Genomic DNA, 12,126 nt, shown 5'->3' on the forward strand with positions numbered 1-12,126 from the left:
CACTGTTAGATATGACTGAATGCATGTCATTGTACCACCAGCAACCTGCCATAGTCACACTGGTAGATATGACTGACTGCGTGTCATTGTACCACCAGCAACCTGCCATAGTCACACTGGTAGATATGGCTGAATGCATGTCATTGTATCACCAGCAACCTGCCATAGTTAGAATGGTAAATATGGCAGATTGCGTGTTATTGCCAGTGCAGCACATGTATTAACAATTCAGTATAGATGAATATATGTTGGAGAATCTACGTGAACACAAAAGAGTTATCGTGCCACGACATGCCACTATAAGGCCATGATCACAGACCGCAGACATCTGGTTCATCTTGTATTCTTAATATGTTCCTAATAAAACATGAAATGAATTTATGCACAATACGTGTGGCAGTAATTACCGATACATTATCATGAATAATACGATTCATGATAAATGGCTATACTAAGGTAGATGTAGAGTTTTATGCTGCAATAAAACAAACGTGGAACGAGTTATGTCTCTATTTTGGACAGCTGTGTAAATTCTCCCACAAGCTCACACAACATTACAAAAGACTAACGTATATTTATTCTATACTATGAGGGTTTCCTTGGACTGGTTCTTGGCATGTGTTGCGTTGATTCACATTTATGCCGGTATCAAGTGCATGTTTTGCCGAGAGCAAAATTAGGAGATCCGTTTTTAAATGACATGTTGTGATATGTCTTTACGCACAGAAAATATAACAATTTAAGATATTGATATCCACCTTTATGTGACAGAAACGGCTGAGGAGATAAGAATTAACACCATGACTGGAATCACGCCTGCTTTAGTAGACCCTGAAAACAAATGTTAAAATTACATTTCATACATTACGTCGACCTTTCCTTTTTATAATATTGTGAGGTTGCTGTAATCAACATTATATGTAACATCCGGTTATAAAAGTTTATCACAAGCCAAGTCAAAACATTGATTGCACAACAGTCTCGTTTCCTGTTGACTGGGTTCCGTCCTATTGCGCAACATAGTATAATAACCAGTCCAGAATTTTAAGACCAATTCATTTAACTTAATACTACATAAATATTAATCAGTATTATTTCTGACAAAGAGAAATCTGGTTATGGTGGAAATCTCAAAACAAGGCTCTGTCGCTAGAAAAGTTCGGCGGTCTGGTACGGAATTGATATTATATCAATCACATTGTGCGTTACAGAACTACACTGAATAAGCGCAAAACATACATAACAGGTGCAACCAGCGAGCCAGATGCATTGTGAATCATTTTACGACCTCATCAAACAATGGCAGTCTGTGACGTCTTAAGGCCTGTTTATAAGGCGAAAATATACACATGTGCAAATTTGCATACATGAGCAAATCTACATAGGGTGTGCAATTTGCTAGGGTGTGCAAATTGCTGTGCGTTCATACGGACTTTAAGTTCTGTAAGCAAAGTGGTAGTAAATCTTGATGATAGATTATTCTGCCCTAGAATTGGATGGAGTAAGATGTGGGATATCAAGAAGGTATTAGTATTTCCCGGTGATACTTCAATAGTCAGACACCCCACAAGTTAGACAGTAGAGTTGGGGTGGACTCTTGCACAATACGATCAAACTCCCATAGGTCAGCCTTGACTGTTAAAGTGTAATCCCTTTTAATTGATATACTCACATAATATTAAAAGTCTTCTGGTGCATAGTTGTTAGTGTGGCTTAATTATTATTGTGAGTAAATAATAAACACACCAAAACTTGAGACAGAACTTCTCAACTCAGGATTCTCAAAATGTCTGTACTGCACAAATTAATGGCAGGTTTGCAGAAAGTAGAGTTCATCACATCGATTCAGGTGCTCTTTGATCGCCATCTATACAACAAGAACAAGACGAGGACGACTTGTGTGCACTGCAGATGCATTTTCATCTTGCTCAGTGAGTATGGCAAGGTGCAAGCCCTCGGACGCGTTCAAGGCCACTGCGACCACCCCGAAGTTGAGAAGTGGATTTGTCGTGCATCTACCTTGCTTCTGCTTCCTCTTGCAATCGTCCAGGAAGTCTGGATTGACGTAATGGACACCTGCCCTTCAACAACTACATGGTCTCTACGTTGGTGGATGATGACTCTCTGTTTAGGCTGTCCTTATGGAACCAGTATGAGACCTTCGGCCCGAGGACCAACAACTGCTTTGAGGGATTTAACAGCCGTCTGAATGCCAGCCTCTCGAGTCGTCACCCGAATGTCTTCAGACTGATGGAGATTCTCAAGAAGATTGAGAAGGCCGACAAGTTGAAGATCACCCAGATTGACTTCGGTGCAGTTCCTCCGCCACGTAAGAAGGTTTACAGGGAGATCAACCACCGACTTAGCCGAATGAGCGAGCAGCTGGAGCAAGGAAGCAAGACTCCAATGCAGTATGTGGATGATGTTGGAAAGCTCGTGATGCTTGGCTGAACTTGACTTTGAAGCTCCATACTATGCCTGTAGTGCTTGTGAATGTGACGATTTTACTTATATGCATGTGATATTATGACAGTGGTAAATATAATGAAAATTACAAAAGATGTTGAATGTGAGTAAATAATGTATAAAATATAATAAAAGTGGTCTAATCTGATCTCAATCTTCTCTTCATGTCTGACTAATGGGGTAAAAGCTGGAGTAGTCCATTTCCCCAATGGATAACAGCCTTCCAAAATGTGTTCACTCAAGCGTGTAATTAGGGTTTATCAAGTGTCTAACTAATGGGTTGTCTGACTAATGGGAGGACACCGGCATTTCCCATATTACATCAGTGTTGGTGTGATGCTTGGATATTCCCATGACCGAAATTCTAAAAGAAAGCAAAGATCAAGTCATTGGTATACTGAAGTTGTTGGTACTCATATTACTGACGCCGAATGGTTGGAAAAATTTAGAATGCGACGAGAAACAAATGAATTTATCTGCATTCGACTAAAAGATGAGCTCCCTCCCTCTGACCATACAGTTGAGGAACCACTGGATGTAAAGAAAAGGGTTGCTAAAAAAAATACTCACCCTAAGTAAATTTGCTATGCGTTCATACGACCACATTTGCTTAGGGTAGCAAAAAATACTCACCGGTAGTAAAACATTTGCACCTGGTCCAGGCCAGGAGTATTTTTGCTTGGGGAAGTAAAATTTGCATACGTGTAATTGCGTTTATACGACCAAATATACTCACGTAAGTAAATTTACACATATGCAAAAAATATACACATGTGCAAATGTCGCCGTATAAACAGGGCTTTAGTTAAGGTCATGCTGCCTACACCTCGCCTTAAAATATATAAATTCAATGTTATTAAAGTTATAATTAAAATTTTCTTATGAAACAAGGAATTGAAATTCAGCGTAACCATAGTTGTTTGTGATGTCTATTTTCACTGTCACAGGTTAATGAGACTCATGTTTCGGTTTGCTTGAATACCCCCCAACAGTCATCACAGCAAAAGGCTATAGGGCCTGTAAGTCTCGCGAGGCGCTATTTCCGGTACTAAGCTGATTCACGGCTCCCTTTGTGCGCGCCAACTTGCGATATGCGAGACGGGGCCCAGCATACTTCTGGTACCAGATTTCCGGTGACAAGCGTATATTCAAGAACCAGTTCTGGTTCGAAATTGCGCGACCGCCAAACATGACTTTACTAGACCGGAACAAGTGTACGTTGTTTGTGATCGGAAGTACTAAGGTGCCGTGACCTACTTTCGGGTTTATAAGGCATTTATCCTGCATTGTTGCCCATTACATGGTGTACGTTTGTGTAGCAACGCGTATAGGAACATTCCAACTATAACACTGCCTGGGTCACGAAATGACATACATTACCTTGGACGTTCCACCCACACCAAGTACCCGTGAAGATCCGGGTCAGAATTGATCTTAAGCAACCCATGCTTGTCGTAAGAGGCGACTAACAGGATCGGGTGGTCAGACTCGCTGACTTGGTTGACACATGCCATTGTATCCCAATTTCGTAGATCGATGCCATTGATGCTGATCACTTGACTGTCTGGTCCAGACTGGATTATTTACAGACCGCTGCCATATATAGAGCGGTGTCATATGACACACTTGCTCAAGTGTAATAATTTCTTTATTATCAATTTTATTAATGTACATGTGTGCAGTAAAACACGGTAAGCAAGTGTGGCGTCATTCTTCTTTGAATTCGCGTTCAATATTGTTCATGATATATATGACACTGGTTATGTTTCACCATATGGGTAATAAAGCTTGAATATTGCGACGTTAACCCCTTGATGCCGAGGGTATTTTTTATCTGACGCATATTTTCAGTTTTGAAAATGAACTTTGCGCGAGAATTTAGTTCGCGGGGCACTAGATCTACCTACGGCTCTAAAATTACACACGAATATAGATGTTAAATTTCCTACCCTATTGGCGTACGCTCAAGTGCAGTTACTTCGGCAGTAATAGACACTGTTAAGTGTTGTCCGAAATTTTGTTATGAGTTGAAAAGCATTAAACTTCCCCGCCTTTATCGATATCGATAAAAGCAATTTGCGACGATTTTTTAATTTTTTTAATTTGGCATCTGTACGGAAAGTTTGAGCGAACAAAATACTGCCCGATACCTGAACGACATACGTATATATGAAATGGGTTTGTTTGCTTATGTATAACGTTATACACTAAATCTACACGATGGCTTGCAATAAATGACGAAAATGTATTTTCCTCTATGACGTCAAACGACGACAGAGAGTTAACGCAGGTATAAAGAAAAGGTGGCATAACTTCACTATGGATAACAGTAGGTCATTGTAACTCAGTTCATTTGAAGAGAATTTGCTGTGCACACGCACACTATATTTTCGTGATGCGTTTTTCACGGTGAACCAAACTATTCCAATCCAAAGATCCACATTGCAACTGGATACATTTGGCTGTATAACAATTCATAAGAAATGATGACATTGTATTACATGAAAAAAGCATGTAACAGCGAATTAGATTGGTCTATCCAATATATAAATTAGTTCTTAGAATCCTACATTCTGTACTGTACTGTACATGTATTTTGACTAATTGTGCGCCATTAAACAGAGTACTACAGCTCGTTCAGCTTGACCTGATCAAGTGAATACTAATGAATTGCGTGACCGTGTCACAACTGGTTGGGTCTATTATTGTGAAGGGGTGCATTGATTGTCAACATGTCCGAACAGTCGAGACAAGGTCGCCGTTTGACACCTCAGTGTCGAGAAATCGTCAGCAATGTCCTAACTTTCTTTTAAAAAGAAGCTTTAGATGGTTTATTGTTTCCGATTCGAGCTTTTAGGCAGCGAGCACCAACATTAATAACATTCTTTACTCCCCTATTTAATGAAGTTAACTCGACCTGCCGTTTGTGCCATTTGACCTCCCGGGTCATGCATATGTAGAGTAGCTCAGGTCAAGCTGAACAAGCTGCAGTCATGTCGTACTTTTACATTTAACAAAATAAAGACTTATGAGTAGGTTGACTACTTTGAAACGTTGTTTAGAGGTGTTGGGCGGTGGGGTAGCCTAGTGGTTAAAGCGTTGGCTCGTCACGCCGAAGACCCGGGTTCGAATCCTCACATGGGTACAATGTGTGAAGCCCATTTCTGGTGCCCCCGCCGTGATGTTACTGGAATATTGCTAAAAGCGGGTAAAACCAAACTCAGTCAGCCAGTCAGTTTAGAGGTGTGTGCACGTCAAATGTTGAGGCAGAGTTTTATGAACAAGTTCTAACGTTTATAGATTCTATCGATGTTAATCTCATTACCCCTACCGTAGACCAAGAATACCTTGACAGGGAAATGTCCATGCAGGAAGTTGTCGACGCTGTGAAGGGTATACAGTCAGGTAAAGCGCCGGGTTTTTGCAGTATAAGTATAGAGTTCTTCAAACATGCTCCAATCAGTTGCTTCCAAATGTTACAATATTTGTTCAATGCCATATTATCTTCAGGGGTATACCATTCAGCCTTGACCTTAGGTGTTATCATTCCTCTACATAAAAAGGGCAGTGTATATATTTTCCAACTATAGACCCATTACATTTTTGGAAGTTTCAGGAAAGATATTTTCTAAAGTCATTACCCGTGAAGGTCCGGGTTAGAATGAACCTTCAGTAACACATGTTTATCGTCAGAGGCGACTAACGGGATCGGGTGGTCAGGCTCGCTGTCTTAGTTGACACATGCCATCGGTTCCCATATGCACATGCTGTTGATTACTGGATTGTCTGGTCCAGACTCGATTATTTACACACCGGCGCCATATAGCTGGAATATTGCTGAGCGCGGCGTAAAACTAAACTCACTCACTCACCTATAAGAACAATACTGTACGGTTTGACCTAAGGAGGGCATAGCATGGTAAATATGTTTTGTGCAATTCTTTTAAAATACAGTTAAGAGTTTAATATTCTTTCATCATAATATACCATTTATGTAAATATATATTGATTATATTAAGAAAATAACAGGAAAACACGAGAATAAATAGTTAAACGTTAAACGCGCACCTGGCAAATCACAGTTTAACAGTCCATATAACGAAGATTCCATGAGCAAAATTATTACTCACAGATATGTATGCATATACATTTAATGCAAAAGATTACATCACACCTAATATATTCAGCTTTGCTTATTAGATCAAATGAAATCGCTGTGCACTAACCTGTTAACCCGCAACTGACCTTCACGGAAACGATATCTACTTGATATGATATTATCCATTCCAGCAGATGACCATGTTTCTTCGGGAAGCACAAATTATGTTAAGTAATCAGTCGAAGTAACAATAATATAAGTAGTATTATTGACACTCCACCTTCGCTGCTTAGAGAGAAATTCGTTGATGATACGTTAGTAGTCATGCAAAATCCTATTATTATCATTTAAAATACATATTTTACTACCAGTAGAAAGTAGTTTTGATTTTAACTTCCGGTGAAAACAAACCTAAATACCATTTAATTCCTCAGACTGGCGGATGTTCTGACAGGGCGCCGCCATTTCAAAAATAAAAAATCTGTTAGAATAATGAGGATTCATAGTTTGTTTTCATCAAGTTAGAAATCAAGACTACTTTCTACTCGTTGTTAAATATGCGAATCATAAATCATTTTGCATGACACAACTTATACTATAAAGACTTTCCACGGAAGTTTGGGGTCGAAGTCACAATACTGCGCTGATAAACTTTTGCTACATTCCACGGTTAATGTCCATCACCAGTATGTAGGGATACTCAGTCAATGTGCGTCTTTATATTATTTGGTCTTATAATCCCACTAGTTTATTATCACACACTTTTGTATGCATTTTGAAATCTAAATAAAAAGCAGACGATCTGGGTTGATACATAGTGAATTTGTGATAACAGGAACTGTAATATCTTTTTTATAGTTTGCCAATGTGAATTGCTAATTCGCACATTAGCACTCCTAGTGCATGTTGTCTGTCTCATTAAGCACTTCACGGAGAAAACAATGATTCTGTTGAATGCTACGACAAATGAATAAAACAAAATGCAATTAAAATTAAAACAGATTAAAGCCATAGAACAATATCAGGCCATTACCTTGTTCATGAAATGTATCCATCAATATCCACAAAACTGTTCCAAATGATGTGTCTTTTAACAGTTTAATATACGAAAAGTGATAAACCTTTTCTATTGGTGTATAGTCCTTTACCGGTCACCTAGCTAGCAATACTGGCAAACTAATTCGGTCCGCCTCTTCTTTAAAATAACAGTAATTTAGTTAGTTAATAATGGGCAATCAATCAATGTATTGCCGGTTAAAGCATCGTTGTTTTACGCAGACACCGACACGACAGAGGTATTCTCAGTATAGCGTTTACATAAACATCTACCTTTGACAACGCTGTGTAAGATAAAGTAATTAATCAATCAGCGTGTTATCGCTTAATCCTTTGATCGATGTTTATAATGTTGAATATTTACTCCAGACACAAGAAATGCCAAATGGGAACCTTTGTCGAGGTAATCTAAGTGTGTTACCACTAATTATACCTGTTATAAATTCATTAAGTGACCATCAAGTGAATGATGACAAATAACATGTGTAGGTTTATACCACCTAACACGGGTTACAACGAGGGAGTATTAATTGCTGTATTGCATGTGAAAACTTATGGGCCGACACTGTTTTGAGAATACAAACAGACTTTTACATGACATTATTAAATATCGAGGTAAAAAAACACAGAAATGGGATCAATTTGGATCAGTCATTATACAAATAGGGCCTAACGACACCAATCGATTTTGACAGAATCGTCTATGAAAACAAGTTGTAACTCGGAAACTAGGCAAAGCAGGAGACAAAAATAAATAACAGTAGATTGTGAGAACATATAGCTTTCATTTTCCACAACAATTGTCACGATTTCAGGTTTATACAAACCTGTAAACACGATAATTTACCCCCTAAAATGTAGATGAATTCTGCATCGGCTCTCAAAGCTATTCCTCATATGACGTCACAGAGGCGCGCCGCTCTGATTGGTTGAAATTTCGTTCGCGGGTGAGAATTGTGCACTGTTGTCAAAAAGGTCGATTTAAGTCAATTAAAGGTCGAAATGAGTAGTTTTAATGACGGGGTTTCATTTATAACGATGCCAGTTAGTGATTTATGTATTTGTACCCCTAGGGTTTATGTGACCTGTTAATGTGAAATTATAACTTTGAATAGGCACGTGGCATATGTGCATGTTCCGTTTATGCTTATGTTTTAACTACTAACAACTGTGTGAAGGTTAAGAATATGATAACGCTAAATGGGTCATTTTCTTATCTACATATTGTTCAAACTAGCAATAACTTTCAAATGATAGACTTAACTTCAACCGTCATCTATGATATGAGTGAGTGACTTTAGGTTTACGCCGCACTCAGCAATATTCCAGCTATATGGCGGCGGTCTGTAAATAATCAAGCCTGGACCAGACAATCCAGTGATCAACAGGATGAGCATCGATCAGCGCAAATTGGGAACCGATGACATGTGTCAAGCAATTCAGCGAGCCTGACCACCCGATCCCGTTAGTCGCCTCTTACGACAAGCATGGGTTACTGAAGGTCAATATTCTAACCCGGACCTTCACGGGTATCTATGATATGATATTATCCAGAGATGAATGTAGAAAATTATGTTAGTAATCTAACAAAAATACCTCAAAGATACGCAACATATTAATCGATGTTGTTGTCGCAGCTGAATGTGAAATGTACGTAATGTAATAGGCGTCTCATCACCGGCCGACGCCGTCGGTTCCAAATGAATTCCCGTGCTTCAAATACTCAATAACACCCAGAAATTGGCCAACACATGATCTTTATCTCTACCGTCGGTTCCAAATGAATTCCCGTGCTTCAAATACTCAATAACACCCAGAAATTGGCCAACACATGATGTTTATCTCCTAATCAAAGCTCACTTCGGCGTTTGTGTTCGTGTATTTTCGAAAACATCCAAACCGATTCTACGTTTTTGGGCAACGTTTCATTGTTATCATTGGTGATTTGGTGAAAGATTGATATCAGTGATCATTGATAGGACATTTTTAAAACTCAATACTCCGAGTAAATATCCGGTACTTGCATAAAACATACAGTAAATAACGTTGTGAATCGACATTTCGTAGTGTGTCAAAAATGGCGACATTTTCAATGAAGCCTATTATGAAAGATCATTTTAGCACTTTAGCTTTATGAAAAATAATATTCTATGGTATCAAGACACAGAAAATTTCGTGTCTCCCGTTAAGTTCTACGAGTCTTGTAGTTTGATGATTTTCAAACCATCCTTTTTATTATGTGAGAAGGTCATTTGACACAGTGCCGACTATATTTATACATGTTCTGTCAGTGATGGCTGGTCTGTCATTGTTCGAATCTGACAACCAGAGGTTGATGAACATCGATACATTCAGATAACGTTGACAAGCATTCAAAAACCTCGACATAACGAGGGCCGCCTCCGTGGTGTAGTAGCGAGAGGGTCCGCCCGGAGAGCGGGAAGTCGCGGGTTCGATGCCCGGCTGCGTCATACCAAAGTCAACTCAAACTCTTTTATTCCATTAGATTAGGGAAAGATAAGTATTTAATGGGAATGTATTTCTTTCTTTATTCAGTAAAAGCTTGGCATTTAAATATATAATGAAAATCATCTGCTACCGGTTCTATTTTCACGATCAATGCCATGCCAACGGCCAACTTCAACGGGTTGGTTGTGGTTACAGGTTCTGTATTTTAAGATTGGTAAGTGTACATAAGCCGACAGATTTTTAATGTATTTGTAATAGAAACAGTTTGGGCCATTTGCTATCTAAACTTTCCAACTTTGGTAAAATTGATCTTTCAGGATTGATTCTACCTGAGAAGTTAACCACTGGCATGAAACATTTACGTGGTTATGAAATATATATACTCTCCCAAAAAGAAACGCATCATGAAAATAGCAATTTCATGTAGAAATGAATTAAAACGTGATTCATTTTACAAAAGGTTTTTGCTCTGTTTATGAGTCCTATGGTGTTTATGTTTTGAAACATCACAACAAAACGCACCATCCGTAAAACACCCGTATTTAACAGCATGATTTTCAAGTTCGGCGTGTAGTGTCACAGAATACACAATTCACAATGCACGTGAAAGTTGGGGATCAGATAGTCTCAATGATGGGTAGAAAAGGTTGATCGCTGTCTGTCGATTATTCACTGTATTTGGAATATTGTTGACGAACGCAAAATGCTACGTCTAAGTGAAGCCAACCGTCATATCGCCATTGGTTTGCTTGAAGCTGGCCAGTCTCCACGTGCAGTTGCCCGACGCATGAATGTTCACCAAAGCACCATTTCACGGCTCTGGGAGAGATATCGTCGGCAGAATGCGGTAGCAGATGCCCCTCATAGTGGGCGTGTTACGACGTAAATTGTAATAAAAACGCAAATTGTAATACTTGCAGCAAATTGTAATAAACTTGACGTAAATTGTAATAAAAACGTAAATTGTAATAAAAATTGACGTAAATTGTAATACGCAAATTGTAATAAAAATTGACGTAAATTGTAATAATTTTCGTTGCGGTAAAATGTAATTTATGTTTACGTAAATTGTAATAACAGTTTTAATCACTCGTAAATTCGCGGGTGTTTGTTTTTCGTTGCATTTCATACATCAAATAAGCTTGTTAGGGCGATAACTCGAGAAAGAAATGATGGATTTTGTTCAAATTTGGTACCAAGGTATATTGGCGAGATTCACCGACACAAGTGAAATGGAGTGACCTTGAGATAATTTTCAAGGTCACAGCAAAAATCTGAGGGTTTTGCCAATATAAAGATTATTAGTGCGATAACCCAAGAATGAATTGACAAATCTTAGCTAAATGACGAAAATGATATTCGTCCTGATATATAATCGATATAAACTGTCCTCTGTATCATGTCTTTTCGCAAATATCTTTTGAGGTTTTGATATGTATACATATAAAGTGGGGGTGGGGTAGGGGTGGGTTTCAAACGGGTATATCTAACACACTTGCATGCATGTAGAGTCGGAGAGGTGGGTGGGTTTTCTAATGGGTATAACTACGAGGGACGTTCAAATAGTAGTCAGCCTAGAATATGATACAAATGCAGCTGTTTTTATGTTTTATTTTTCTACATATTATCTGTCAGCCTCAAGCAAATTGGTTTTGCTATGTTGCAGCCTCACGATCCCCATTTTGTGAGACTTTGTATCTTGGCTTGGTACTCCCAAAAAACGTAAAATCTGCAATAAAATGCATCACAAACTTCAGGAAACAAAATATGCGATGTTTGATATTGGTAGAAGTCGGCTAGAATCAAACTTAGATATTAAATTGCACAAAAAGGCAATTTCGAAACTACAATCGCTTGTTCAAATGACCACCCATTCTGTTTACTGAAAGAACTCGAGAAGGAAATGAAGGATTTTGTTCAAATTTGGTACCAAGGTTTATTGACTGGACATTTGAGATTTACCGACACCACTTGAATTTAGTGTTTTGCACATGTCTAACTTTTTAGTGCGAAAACACAAGACAGAATTAATATGT

General features: G+C 38.6%; 1 protein-coding gene across 1 annotated transcript in view; it reads right to left on the reverse strand.

Annotated features, from left to right (window-relative positions):
* Positions 1 to 743: 743 nt before the first annotated feature.
* LOC124254592 overlaps positions 744 to 12,126 on the reverse strand; it is a 29,125-nt gene continuing 17,742 nt past the window's right edge. The window contains exon 6 of the mRNA XM_046688425.1: positions 744 to 831. Within this exon, the coding sequence (XP_046544381.1) occupies positions 761 to 831 (71 nt within the window). The 3' untranslated portion in view covers positions 744 to 760. The remainder of the gene's footprint in view (positions 832 to 12,126) is intronic.

Source organism: Haliotis rubra, unplaced genomic scaffold, assembly GCF_003918875.1.
Source record: "Haliotis rubra isolate DU_JTF1 unplaced genomic scaffold, ASM391887v1 Scf577, whole genome shotgun sequence".
In the NCBI taxonomy this organism is placed as follows: domain Eukaryota; kingdom Metazoa; phylum Mollusca; class Gastropoda; order Lepetellida; family Haliotidae; genus Haliotis; species Haliotis rubra.